Source organism: Notolabrus celidotus, chromosome 9 (assembly GCF_009762535.1).
Source record: "Notolabrus celidotus isolate fNotCel1 chromosome 9, fNotCel1.pri, whole genome shotgun sequence".
Classification (NCBI taxonomy): domain Eukaryota; kingdom Metazoa; phylum Chordata; class Actinopteri; order Labriformes; family Labridae; genus Notolabrus; species Notolabrus celidotus.
Genome location: NC_048280.1, coordinates 28,437,550 through 28,449,891, shown reverse-complemented (window position 1 = coordinate 28,449,891; position 12,342 = coordinate 28,437,550). Strand labels below are relative to the sequence as shown.

The 12,342-nt window shown below is 39.2% G+C and overlaps 1 protein-coding gene across 2 annotated transcripts in view; it reads left to right on the top strand.

Annotated features, from left to right (window-relative positions):
- The window catches only part of galnt9 (polypeptide N-acetylgalactosaminyltransferase 9), a 138,741-nt gene that overhangs the window by 52,025 nt on the left and 74,374 nt on the right, over positions 1 to 12,342 (top strand). For both annotated transcript variants that reach the window (XM_034692643.1, XM_034692644.1), the window contains exon 4: positions 9,693 to 9,867. In XM_034692643.1, coding sequence (XP_034548534.1) covers positions 9,693 to 9,867 — 175 coding nt within the window. The remainder of the gene's footprint in view (positions 1 to 9,692; positions 9,868 to 12,342) is intronic.

Below are 12,342 nucleotides of genomic sequence, written 5' to 3'. Positions count from 1 at the left end.
AATGAGGACAGATATGTCTCATAAATATTTCTGCAGAAGTCCTGCTCTTCCTGTCTAAAGCTGAATTAAAATGTTCAGTTCAATTTAATCAGATAGAATAACAGGTTATATGTTCATCACTGGTTAGATATCTTCAAGAGTGAACCTTTCGCCATTTAAAGTTTAGTTTTAAACGAAACTCAATTACAAAAACAGAATAAAAATAGAACATGGTTCATAAAAAAGCCAATCCACAGATGTTTAAGCGCTACATAAATCTGGAATACCTTAAAGCCATGAATATTTTGATATAAACAAACGATTTAATGACTTTTTAAATGCCAAAGGTGTTACTCAATGTGGCATACCACAAGACAATTATCATATGACTTTGGCTGCCCTCAGCTCCTCACTCTGTTTTACAATCATTAAATCCATTGTCTTTTTTTTTTGCCCACAGCTTTCCTCTTTTGGTTCAGTCTCGCAGGTCTCATTATGAGTATCATTTCCAGAAGGAGTAGGGAGCTGTGTGCTGCAAAGACTCTTTAAAAACCCAAAGAAGAGAAGACAGATGAAGTTTACGACTAGCTGAAAAAAACAGAGGAGCATTTAGCAGCTAGATATTTCCCTGAGGAATTCACTGAGCTGCCTGAACCATGGCTCTAAATAAATGCTCCTTCTGTGCTGGAGCTGTTCAAAGCTATTTGCTACCACATTCACCATCTTAACTTTACACGGTGGTAGTGAACGAATGACAGACAGTTCTGCATTGGCAAAAGAAGAGAAACATTGCTTATCATGGACTAATAATGTAGCATAATAGATTAAGTTCTGTGATTTTTGAGTTATTTTTCCAGTAAGTAATCACCATCATCATCTAATGACACAACTGTCTGATTTCTTGACGTGAAAATCACAAAACAAGAGTCTCATTCCAGCTAATTGAACCCAAGAGATTTACAGTGGGCCACTGAAACACTTCAGGCAAAGACACTCATCAGAACTGTTTAAATAGAGTTATCTCCACCATGAGGATGTGACAAATTGAACTTCTCACTCCCTCACTTCCTAAGTAACCTTAGCTGTAAAGCACCATTTACATGCTGTGTCCACTTCACTGACATCTCAACATGGCTAGGTGTTGATGTTTCTAATCTCTACCTGTTTGAGAATGTTTATCTGCAATTCAAATCCAGGACATTTAACAATATGTTTCCCAAAAGTGGTGATCATTTGTGCCAATGTGTGATCTGTTTGTTGAGAGCCGCTCTGCAGGGACGTTAGACGATTAACATGCAGACTGGACTGCTTGACCTTCTCTGGATGGCTCTGTCTGTCCCCTCCTATTTAAACAAGGCTCAGTGGAGATGAGTGGAGGTACAGACACACTCACTCCTGGTGTAATAAATCACACACAGGAAGCATGTTTGTCTGCTGGCTGCGACACATTTTCCTTTGCTTGGAAAGCCGGTGACATTTATTGGTGTCTGAGAGGTTCATCAGCAGCCGGTTCCAGTGAAACTAAATTCACATTTCCATTGATGAGCTTCGGCTGTGTGTGTCGGGCCGGGCAGGATGACTGGAATTCATTGTTATTAGCCGTATTAGCAGCAAGGAAAGGCTTAATGAGCCCTATAGGATTCAATTGCAGTAAATACCACCAACCAAATTGATAACATAATGATCCATATAATGAAAACCGGATATAAACTGAGAACCAGCTGAGTACAGCTTGTAATATTCATTTAAAGTGGCTCTGGATGACTTTAAACATACATTGAATCGTGTTAAAGCTTCTGAGCTGACAATTTACACATTATTATACAGCAGGAAACTTGTCCAATACATTTTGACCTTTTGAGAAAGATGGTTCTATTTATTCTACAATGATATTCATGTTAGTTCGGTGACGTTATTTGACTTTTTGTTCCATTAACTGTGTCCCCTCCAAATGAGTGACTGACTCTTCAGCTGTAACAAATCAATTTATTGGCGGTGCAGCACTGAAATCAGCTCTGGCCAAAGTTACCATAAAACCTTCACCTTGTTAAGGGAGTGAAATACCTGAGTCAGTGTTAAGACTCACATCTAAGTCGTGATCTCAAAACCATTAAAAGTCCATTAATGTTGAGCTTCACAGTGAAAGGGGGGGGGATTAGAGGTGATCTCACACTGAAACAAAGACCACTCACAGGGTTGTGACATGAACACATCATGATGTGTAATGTGGAGTCAAACATTTAGTTATGACAAAACTCACAATACCGTCAAAACACAGTTTAGGGCAATTTTCAGAAACTGACCTCACTACATCTGCCATGTCTTCAAAATGTTTTTCATGAAGATGGGATATTTATGCAGACATAATTTGCAGAAGCTATTAGTAGTTCATTCAACAATGAATCATTTTGATCTAATGAGGGCTCAATTAAAAAACAAATCAATAATCTGATTTGACCATTGGTCCCAGACACGCTCTGCATCTCAGTTCACTAAAAATATGTCTCCTCTGTCCTTGGGTGAACCAGAAGTAGTTACGGACCCCCCATGTTAAGTAGCCCATGTGCCTTATTGGTTCGGATCACAGAGGAGAGGAGGGAAATTGGAGGAGAGCTAACCGAGGACACACACGAGAGCAACCTTCATGGAAGTCTTTTGACTGACAGACACGCCCAGTATGAATTATTACTTACTGATTGGACGCTGCAGCACATTGGACTTCATTGAAACTGTACAACATTACTGGAGTTTAATAAAACAACAGATGGACCTTAAAACAGTCATTAAAGGGTGCCTTAGAACAGATCAGAAACAAACAGTGCATGAGCTGTGTGTAAAGAGAACAGTATTGAGCATAACTGTCATGAAATCAATCAAACAGAGAAGCCTAACACTTCTGAGTTTTACATTACTTTTTTTCTGATTTACCATCAAACAAAAATAATGAATCAATTATAAAAATTAAAGATTTATTTATTTGACATTATGTTATTGATCCTGTTTATTCTTAATGAGATTGAGATAGTTGTATGGAACGTATAGGGCTGATCACTAATGAACGTCAGGTTTGAAAAGTCTGAGATGATTTTTTGTTTCGCTGAAACTTTACAAATAATGAATAATTTCCAGTGTTCCTGAGACATCACAAAAGTAGGTTATCTGTGTTAATAAGATATTGAGTTCACAGTCAGACATGCACTAAATATGAATATGAATACAAATAATACATGACTTATTAGTAGGTCAAACAATGGAATTTGCACATGCATCAAATGTCTTTTCTCAGACGTGGTTTCTGTGGTTTTATTTTTTGATATGCATAAGTTTATTTTGGTTAGTTTAATTTTAAAAAGAGTGGAAGTGAAGGACAGCTGTGTTGACAAATGTGTCTGTGTCTGCTTCAAATTAACACATGTTCACAACAATCTGTTGTCCTCTTTGATGTCAGACCAATAATGCTGCCAGCCAGGTCGCTTCTGTTCATGCCTTATATGCACAGGCACAATATGTCTGCGCCCAGGGAAGCTGTCTTCTGGCTTCAAAGCTCACAGGTGGTGGAAATGAAGCGATGTAGTCCATTGTTATTACAGTCAATGGTCCAGAATGTTCTGAAGATGACATGAAGCAAGTTTTTTATCAGTTGAGCAAAGAATATGGAGAATGAGAGGTACATTTTTTTTGACAGTTTCTGAGAAAAAAATGAAAACTTAATGATTTTTCAGAGGGGGGTCTTGGAAAGGTAAAAATGGGACAGACTACTCGTGACCAAAATGGAAGAAAGGGTACTTGATGGGACTGACTGGAAAAAGGAGTTTGTTTTTTATCTCTGTTTTAACACTGTTGTAAGTGAAGTATAAGTGGCTGAAACCATGGTTTTAAACTCTTGTCTGACAAATGTGGAGTCTGTCTCTGAGGTAAATAAAGTTAAAGGCTGTTGAAAGAAAAGTAATATGAAGCCATGGTCTTAATGACTATGAAATCCATTTTAGCGTTTAAAGGATCATAAAACATGAGTTCTGATTAAAACATAAAATCTGTGAAGTTAAGTATAAAAACCTGTAAAAGTGATTAAAAACTTGTTTGAATTCCAGCTAACAGCACTAAAACAAATATAACAGTGTGATTCTTTCTTTGTTTAATTTAAACTGCATTTGAATTTTGATGATTTTCACCGCTTTTTTAGAATAATTTTTGGACTCAAAACAGAATAACTTGACTTTACTGACTTCTGTTAAAGTCGACACAATAGTCATTTCAATATGACTGTAGATGTTGAATAGATCACTCTTTTTCTCTTATGATTACTGATCATCAACTTTCAGGGTGAAACAAAAGTTAAAGTCATTCAAATCTACGTGTAATGGAGGTGTAGCTGCAGCATATGTGCAGGGTTGTTGTTGTCAGGTCCTGTGTCATATCTTTTCATGGGGCCCAGATTTCTTAGTAATGCTCCTGACACATTCTAGTTTGATTTGCAAAGTTTTTACAAATTCTTACATTTTTTAGTTCAGATGGTTGCTGAAGTGCCATCAGGACTTTTTGCCCACAAAGCTGGATGGTTAAGTTTGGCACAGGAAGACAGATTTCCTTGGAGAATTAAAACAAGAGGGGCATGCAGCTTTACTACCCAGCTCCTAATTAATGAGCAGCCTCAGTCTCACTCTAATTAAGATACTTCATCACATTTCACTCTGTTCAACTTCACATACAGCATTTAGTCGCTAACTGCAGTCACAGGGCAGTGTTGGCAGAGAGGGACGGTCCTCCCAGCAGGGGCTCCTGGTTCGGGCAAGTCATCCCTACTGTCTCCTCCTAATAACTCCTGTCTCTCTTCAGCTGCCCTACATCATAAGACATATAGTATCTTTATCTTTATCTTTATTATCCTGTCAGAATGTGTCCCATTGACAGTAAAGGACTCGTACTGTAGCACAGTGTTTGATATTATTCCTGAGAAGCTGTGTGGCCCAGACAAGTAGCATCAGTTTACTCACCCCTTGAAGTTTTTTGAATATTTAATGAACACATTACTTGTGGTGAGGCAGTTCACCCGGTAGGTAACTTCACTAGTCTGCTGGGGATCGATCAAAGCGATCAATTTCAGACCGGTTTCTGTATCAGTGTCTGAGACAAGTCCATAAATCCTCCTTTAGAAGAATGTGGCCTGTGGTTTGTGCTGCTGAAGTAAATCTCTGTTATCCGAGGGAGATCATTTCACTCCACCAGACAACAAAACAACACTGACAGGTGTTCTTAAGCTGCTCTGACTGGATGGGAAACAAAGAAAATCCTGCAGCTTATTTTTAATAACAGGTATGCAGCTAGTTAGTGAGCACATGGGAGGCGGCATGTGGGAGGATAAGATTCAAGCTTTGCGGCATGTTAGTTAATTCTGAGGCTTTTCCACGGTTTAAATAATCAAAAGCATCTTTGATACCCCTCTACCATCTATCCTTAACACAGCAGCTTCCATTATCTCCCATGTCTGCAGAGGAACTCATGGCACTAGCGCAGTCTACTCTGCATTCATTTTATATTCATAGTATGATGGATAGTTGTTTATCCTCTGCTATGTTGCACTGCGAGTCCTTTAAAATGTATTCCCTGCTCCATAACTCTGCTCTCGTGGATGCAGTCCAATGTTTTATTTGCCAGGTTCAGAGGGAGGCCTATAACTTTTCTCCTTCCCTGCAAAGCCCAGTAATTATTACACTCTAATAGCTTTTATCATATTGTAGCTGCAGGGTGGGATAATGATGAAGGAGACTAGACGCACAAGTTCAAAACCTTGAAGAGACAGAAGAAAACTGCTGGAGTCTTTCAATGCTGTAACAGACTCAATAGAAAAAGTTTGAATTTAATAAATCCAGCTTTTCTCCTAATTAGCATTCAGGAGAGCCATTTAATCTTTAAGAAGTTTTTGTAATAAATGTACTTTTCTGTTAATTATTAACCATACTGTATAAAACAATCAGCCTTTTAAAAAATGACTTAGTTACTATGATCTGCTTTTGAAGCATGTGGTTTGGTATTTTAAGGTCACTATTTTAGACACTTAAAATCAGCAGTAACATGTCCTGGTCTAAAATTCTTCACCTCTTGCAATGTAGTCCACTTTGTAGTGAATTTGCCATTTTTTAGTGATGGTAACCATTAGTCAATGACGGGACTCATCTGCAATCATCATCTTATCATGTGATCAGGGCGTGAGAGATATACCTCTGGGAACGGATACCAACTTTCAAGTAATCGGGTGTGGTCAACAACTTCCAGCCATGACTTACTTTTCTGTGCCGCATTTTTGTTGCAGACATAAACTCTGTTGTTTCGTAATCCATCACATCGCCTGGGATAGTGCATGTGCATCTGTTTCAAGCAGGTCCCAGTCTAACAGTAGACAGGCTTCACTTTGGCTTACTTAGTCAGTGTGGGTCTGAAAAAGAAACCTGTGTTGTTGTGATTTACTTAAAATTCAAGGATCTTAAGTTTGAAGAAATATGAACATCATGTTGCAGATTTGTTAAAGGAAAAGTACAAACTTTTGTTGGGCCTGTCTTCAAGAGAAAAATAAAGCAGCTTGTTGGTTTGTTGAACAGAGGTGGGATCGATCTTTTTTGATGCATTACAGATTGTCAGGAAATCTAAATGCTGATTGGCTAATGTAACACAGCGTTTTGTTGCTTCAGTTGAAGTTTTGGATCTAAAACGATTTGTTAGCTGCACTTGCATGCAAATATCTGTCAAGAGAGTTGAATAAATCATCGTCAGATTGCCATTGGTTGACAACCGGGCTGTCATTATAGTGATTTACGTATAACATATGTCAAATGGAAAGCAGAACACTTTCCATGCTGAAAATCCAGACTCCCCCTGAGTACAGAGTCGACATATTTTATGTACTGTGTAAATAGAGATTAGCTTTTAGTTAGTGCTGAATGTATGTGCACAAAATGCATTGTTCACTGCTCACAGTTTCCCACAATGCATCATGAAGAGAGGTGTACTCCCAATGGTTGAAATGTACCGTGATGCGTTGCACCCAAAGGAAAAAAAACCCACAAGGACAGAGTAATAACTGGAACAGAGGAAAAAAAGAGTGGTGTCCTCAATTGCTTCTTTATTTTGCCATTAGATACTCAATCTACAGTCCCCTGCATTTATCTACCTGTGTATTGAGCAGGAAGTGGACAGGTGAACGATTAAGGAGAAAAAACATAATTGGACAACAGGCTTCATGAACTGATACATTGATATCCTGGTTAGCAGGCTGCTGTGGTAGTGACTTATCAATTACAGTTTGGCACACCTCAGAGCATTCACTGCTTATAGCTGATTTTACTTTGTATGGGGCCATCATTTACAGAATAAGGAATGCTGTGCTGTACTGAGGAAGAGTTAAAACCAGCAATTAAACCATGGACTCGTTTGTTAAATGTTTCTAATGGAAATAATTAAAGTGAGAAGTCTGGACATTTTCCCTTCTGGTTTGGTGGTAATAATACGTTTTTTTACAACCGGTGGAGTCTCCCCCTGCTGGTCATTACAAAGACTGCAAGTTGAAGATAATTTAGTGCTGGCTCCAATTTTAAAACCGTTTGCTATGACCCTTTCTTGTGAACATTCATTGGTTGTTACTTGTTGCCTCGGAGGTCTTTATTTGTTGCTCTTTATGAATTGATATCTGAATGTAAATGCAGAATTAATAGGTATTTTACATGGGTTATGGTTTGCTGTGGTTTCCTTTGTAGTCCCATTTGTCATTGAATGCTTTTCTAGTGCTTGTTTACATGACAGGAGTCTATGAGGTGAGCAGGAGAGGCAAAATCCATCCGACATAATGCTATCATGAAACCTGTAGGTCATTACCATAAATCAGTTCAGCTTTTCAACGATCTATGTGAACAGACATTGTAATGCAAGTGCAGCTGACAATCTGCTCTTAAATGTCATCACTTATTCAAACTCAATTCTCTCTTCTTAGGTTGCTGGTTGGATTGTAGATGATGACAATACCCAAAAAGGATGCCTAATGAACAGTGTCCTTCACATCAAACTGTTAGCTACACAGGAAGCCCTGAAAAGTTTGAGTCTCTAATGAAGGCAGTTTAAACATAGAGTATGGTCTAGACCTGCTCTGTTTGTAAGGCGTCTTGAGATAGCATTTGTTGGGATTTGGTGCTATATAAATAAAGATTGATGGATTGATTGATCTTAATACAGTGGCCAGTGGTTTTCAGGATTTGCAAACAACCTTATATAAACCTGTAGAGAATTAAAACAATTAAACAGATAAAACATAGTAGATGTAACGGTATCATATGGGGACAGGGAGCAGTGAGGTAAAAACACAGACACAGGGAGCCACTGAACCACCGAGGCGCTGCTTTAATCATGTTAGACAGTAGAGGACCATTGAAATGGAGCACACATCCACAGACAGAGCTACCCATGACTCAGAGCTCGCTTTAATTTGGTGTCAAGTGCTAAAGCCTGTTTACTTCAAGGGTCACTGCGTCTAAATTCACCCTCTCTCCCTTCAGCAGCCTCCACTTTATGTCAAGACCTTCAGCTAAAAAAAATCCTGACAACCCTCTCCTCACTGCATCTCCTCAGTCACACAGACAGGGGATTAGCCTGCCTTTTCTCTAACTTTCACCGGCTGATTTATGATGTGAGGCAAAGTCAGAAGCTAGGTGTGGATGCAGTTCAGAGCCAGTGTGCCACGAGCGTCCTTATTAATCTCTCCCTCAGAAAGTAGAGCGCTCAGCAGTTACCCAGAGGAGAAGCTCAAACAGCCATCCATCCTCGGCCCAAAACACAGACAGCAATTTGCGCAAGTGGCTGTTTACCTGGCAAACTTTGTTTCTGGTGATGACAGTCAACATCATCTTTGAGAGCAGGAGCAGGTGGAGAGATGTTATGATCCAGCTGGAGTAAAGATGTCAGCACAGGAATGCTTCAGACAGTCGCCCTGCACAGAAACCTGGAAAGTAACCTTGAAGATCGTCTCACTCAGAGGAGAAACAGATAGACGCTGCTTCTCTGGATTCAACAGAGAGCAAACAAACAAATCTAAGCTGCTAATGATCAAAATAATTACTTAAAAAACATGATCCTTCAGTACAGCATTTGCATATTTGATCAGTATTGAACTCATGATCCTTAATGAAATAAGTGGTATGGATAATGGATGGAAACATGGATGGATTAGTGTAACCAGTGCTTTAAGTGGAAAAAAATAATATTCTCTTAACTTATTTGTTAGCATGTGTATCATGAAGCCAAGGTCAGTCAGTCATTGGTATTATGCTCTATATTTTGAAAGGCTGCCAGTGTCATACAGTGCGCCACGGGTTATATATTCGGTGATAATTCTGGGTAACCAAGACATACATGAACTGTACAAGATGTAGTTTTCGGAGATAAAATTCATATACATATTCATCAACAGTAATAAGTCATGAAGTAACCAAATTCATTTTTGCTGTTAATACTGGTTTCTAATATCAAAACTGTTGTCAGTGGACTTCTAGCGTTGAGGCTTTAGAGGTGTTTTGGGCACCTCAGGACTTTAAATTCAGCTAAAACCATTCAACACTGAGACAGGGTAATCTTGGAAACACATTATCATTTGCTTAAACTGCCTGGTTAATATTCTCACACTAATTCGGATGTCATTAAATGAACTTTCTCTCTGATCTACTCTCTCTCAGTGGAGCTGAAATTTAACCTGGACCAGTACGTGAACAAGCGCTACCCCGGCCTGGTAAAGATTGTGAGGAACACCAAGCGGGAGGGCCTGATCCGAGCCAGGATACACGGCTGGAATGCTGCCACAGCTCCTGTCGTCGGCTTCTTTGATGCCCATGTGGAGTTCAACATTGGCTGGTAAGAAAAGGTCATGTTTAACACAAGAGGGTCTGAGCTGTTTCTCTGTCCTCTCTCACCTTTGCCTTTGTGGTTTGTGTTTTATGTTCTCAGTACAGAAGGATGTCATGTAGGATTATTATCAATGAAATATGCAGTGGAGTTTGCCCTGAGCATTTTGACACAGCGCCAGATATTTTCTGACTAAGACAGCACTTTTCAGCGGTATGACCCTCATTATTAAAAAAGGGTTTGTCATCAATAAGCTTTTCTCTCTTGCATCACCTTTTAAATCATGAGTAATGAGTTTGGGTTAGAGCTGAATGAAAAAAACAGTCTTTTCCCAACCACACTACCCGACCAGCAAATACACAGTCATGATGAGACGGAGAGCCAAACACTGTGAGAGACGAGAGAGAGTGTAATTATAGAGGGACCTCAAATGTTGAGCATATCCACATTATTTTACCAGCGGGCTCTGGGCTTAGTTTGCAATATGAAATTACTTCTGGGGGTCTCAGTCCAATGTCTGTGTGCTGCTTAAGTTTACCAGAAAACAAGTCACTCAATGGATGTAATTGGCACCTAATTTGAGCCTGTCATGCTGTCAGTGTTGGGGGATGAAATGTAGCTTTTGTTCCCTTGGAGGCAGCTAGGGGACATGGAGGGATGAAGGAAGAAGAGAAGGATAGAGGATATATCGCAGAGACAACCTTTAATCTCTTAATCCCTGGGTGCAGTCCAATCCGTTTGGCTAACTAGATGCTGGAAACACATAATACCTTTTATACAGATACAAAGAAAACAAACAAAAGATGTTTTGCTGTAATGTCACCTCTGAATTAATACGCCTCAAATGTCACACTGTTTTTGTATCAGAGTCACAATTCAGTCAAATTAAACACAAACAGCAGTAAACTGACCATTGAACCTTCAAATCTCAGCTCAAAATAATCTGATTCAAATCTTTCTTCAGTATCCAAGGCATCCAGCTGGTTGCTGTGTACACTTTCAAACCTGGTTGCACAGAGGTTTGTGCAAACAGTCACATATTTCACAACGCACCTTTTTTCAAATATTATTTTGAGCTTCTCATTTTGCATGCACAAACTGAACTGCCTGAATTGCTCATCATGAGTACAATTAGTTAGGAGTGCAGCTGGTCAAAATGACATGTTGGTTTCTTGAAATAAGGTATTACATCTAATTTCTACAAATTTAACAAGCATGTTTTACATATCCATTACAAACAATTTAAGCGTAGATGTTTTTGCTTGTAACATCTTCAAATAAGATGTTAAATCAGGACTTGAAGGGTAAATGTGTAAAGTAAGTGAAATTAGATATTTTGACAACAACTAAGCCTGGCCCACACTGAAAGATATAAAAAGTCCTAACAGATGTTGAAAATATGAGGGACACCGCACATCACTAAAAATAATGACAGACTTAACAGTTACTAAACTGTTCAATATTACAGCGTATGGAGTGCAATGATATGACCAACAGAGCACATCACACACTGAAAAATTCCCCTCACCAAGAACAACAGACAACACCCTCAAATTTGGAAATCTTGCAGTCTCTTTTAGTGAAATGAGATCTGAGAGTAACTGAACATGGCGGGTGTTGGGCAGCTTTGATGTTCGTTTTGTTCCATGTGACAATCCACAGTGTGTGTTCGGCTCATCTTAGGGTCCCCCACACATCATAAATGATCCCGAACACCCCAGCAACAGACGGTTGTTGGAGGGTCAACCCTCTGGTTTAACGCCTACGCACCATCAAGGCAAACACAGAGTGACTGAGAAAGAGCATCCACATAACTCACTGTGGATGTTTCATTGCATGGCCTTGCAGAGCAGTTCTTGCATTTCACTGCCAATCTGTATGAGGATGTGTCAAATAAATACTCCTGATCATAATAATGTTTGATATTTGCAATTTCAAAATCAGTGCGGCCCTGATCGTCTTCTGAGTATAAAGGGAATGTAAATCCCTCCTGACATGCTCCACACCATGGGAAAATCTTAAAACCATCAAACAATCTGGACCTGGCTGACTTCTGTCAGGACCAAGATCAGCCGAATGATCCTTCAGTGTGTACCCTGCTCCTTAGGATGAATACACTTGGTAAGATTAGATTTTTGTGCAGTGTATCCACGATCATTTTAGATTTATATTGTGTTTTTTAAGCTGAATTTTAGATGCAAAGCCGGATGACTTATTCATTTCCTTTTTTTATGAATATTTGTGAGCAGTAGAAAGCAATTGAACATAATAAATGATGCAGTCTGGATTATTTCTAACTAGGTCTGGAGAGGGATTTGATCACTAAGATAAACAGAATACAAAATCAATACTGAAATTTTGATGAAATAAACTGACACAGAAACTGATACAAATATTGGATTTCAACCTCGCAAAGTTTCCTTATAACATCCCACTGCTTACAAACCAGGAACCAGTGTGCTGACATGCCAGCTGAGATCGGGT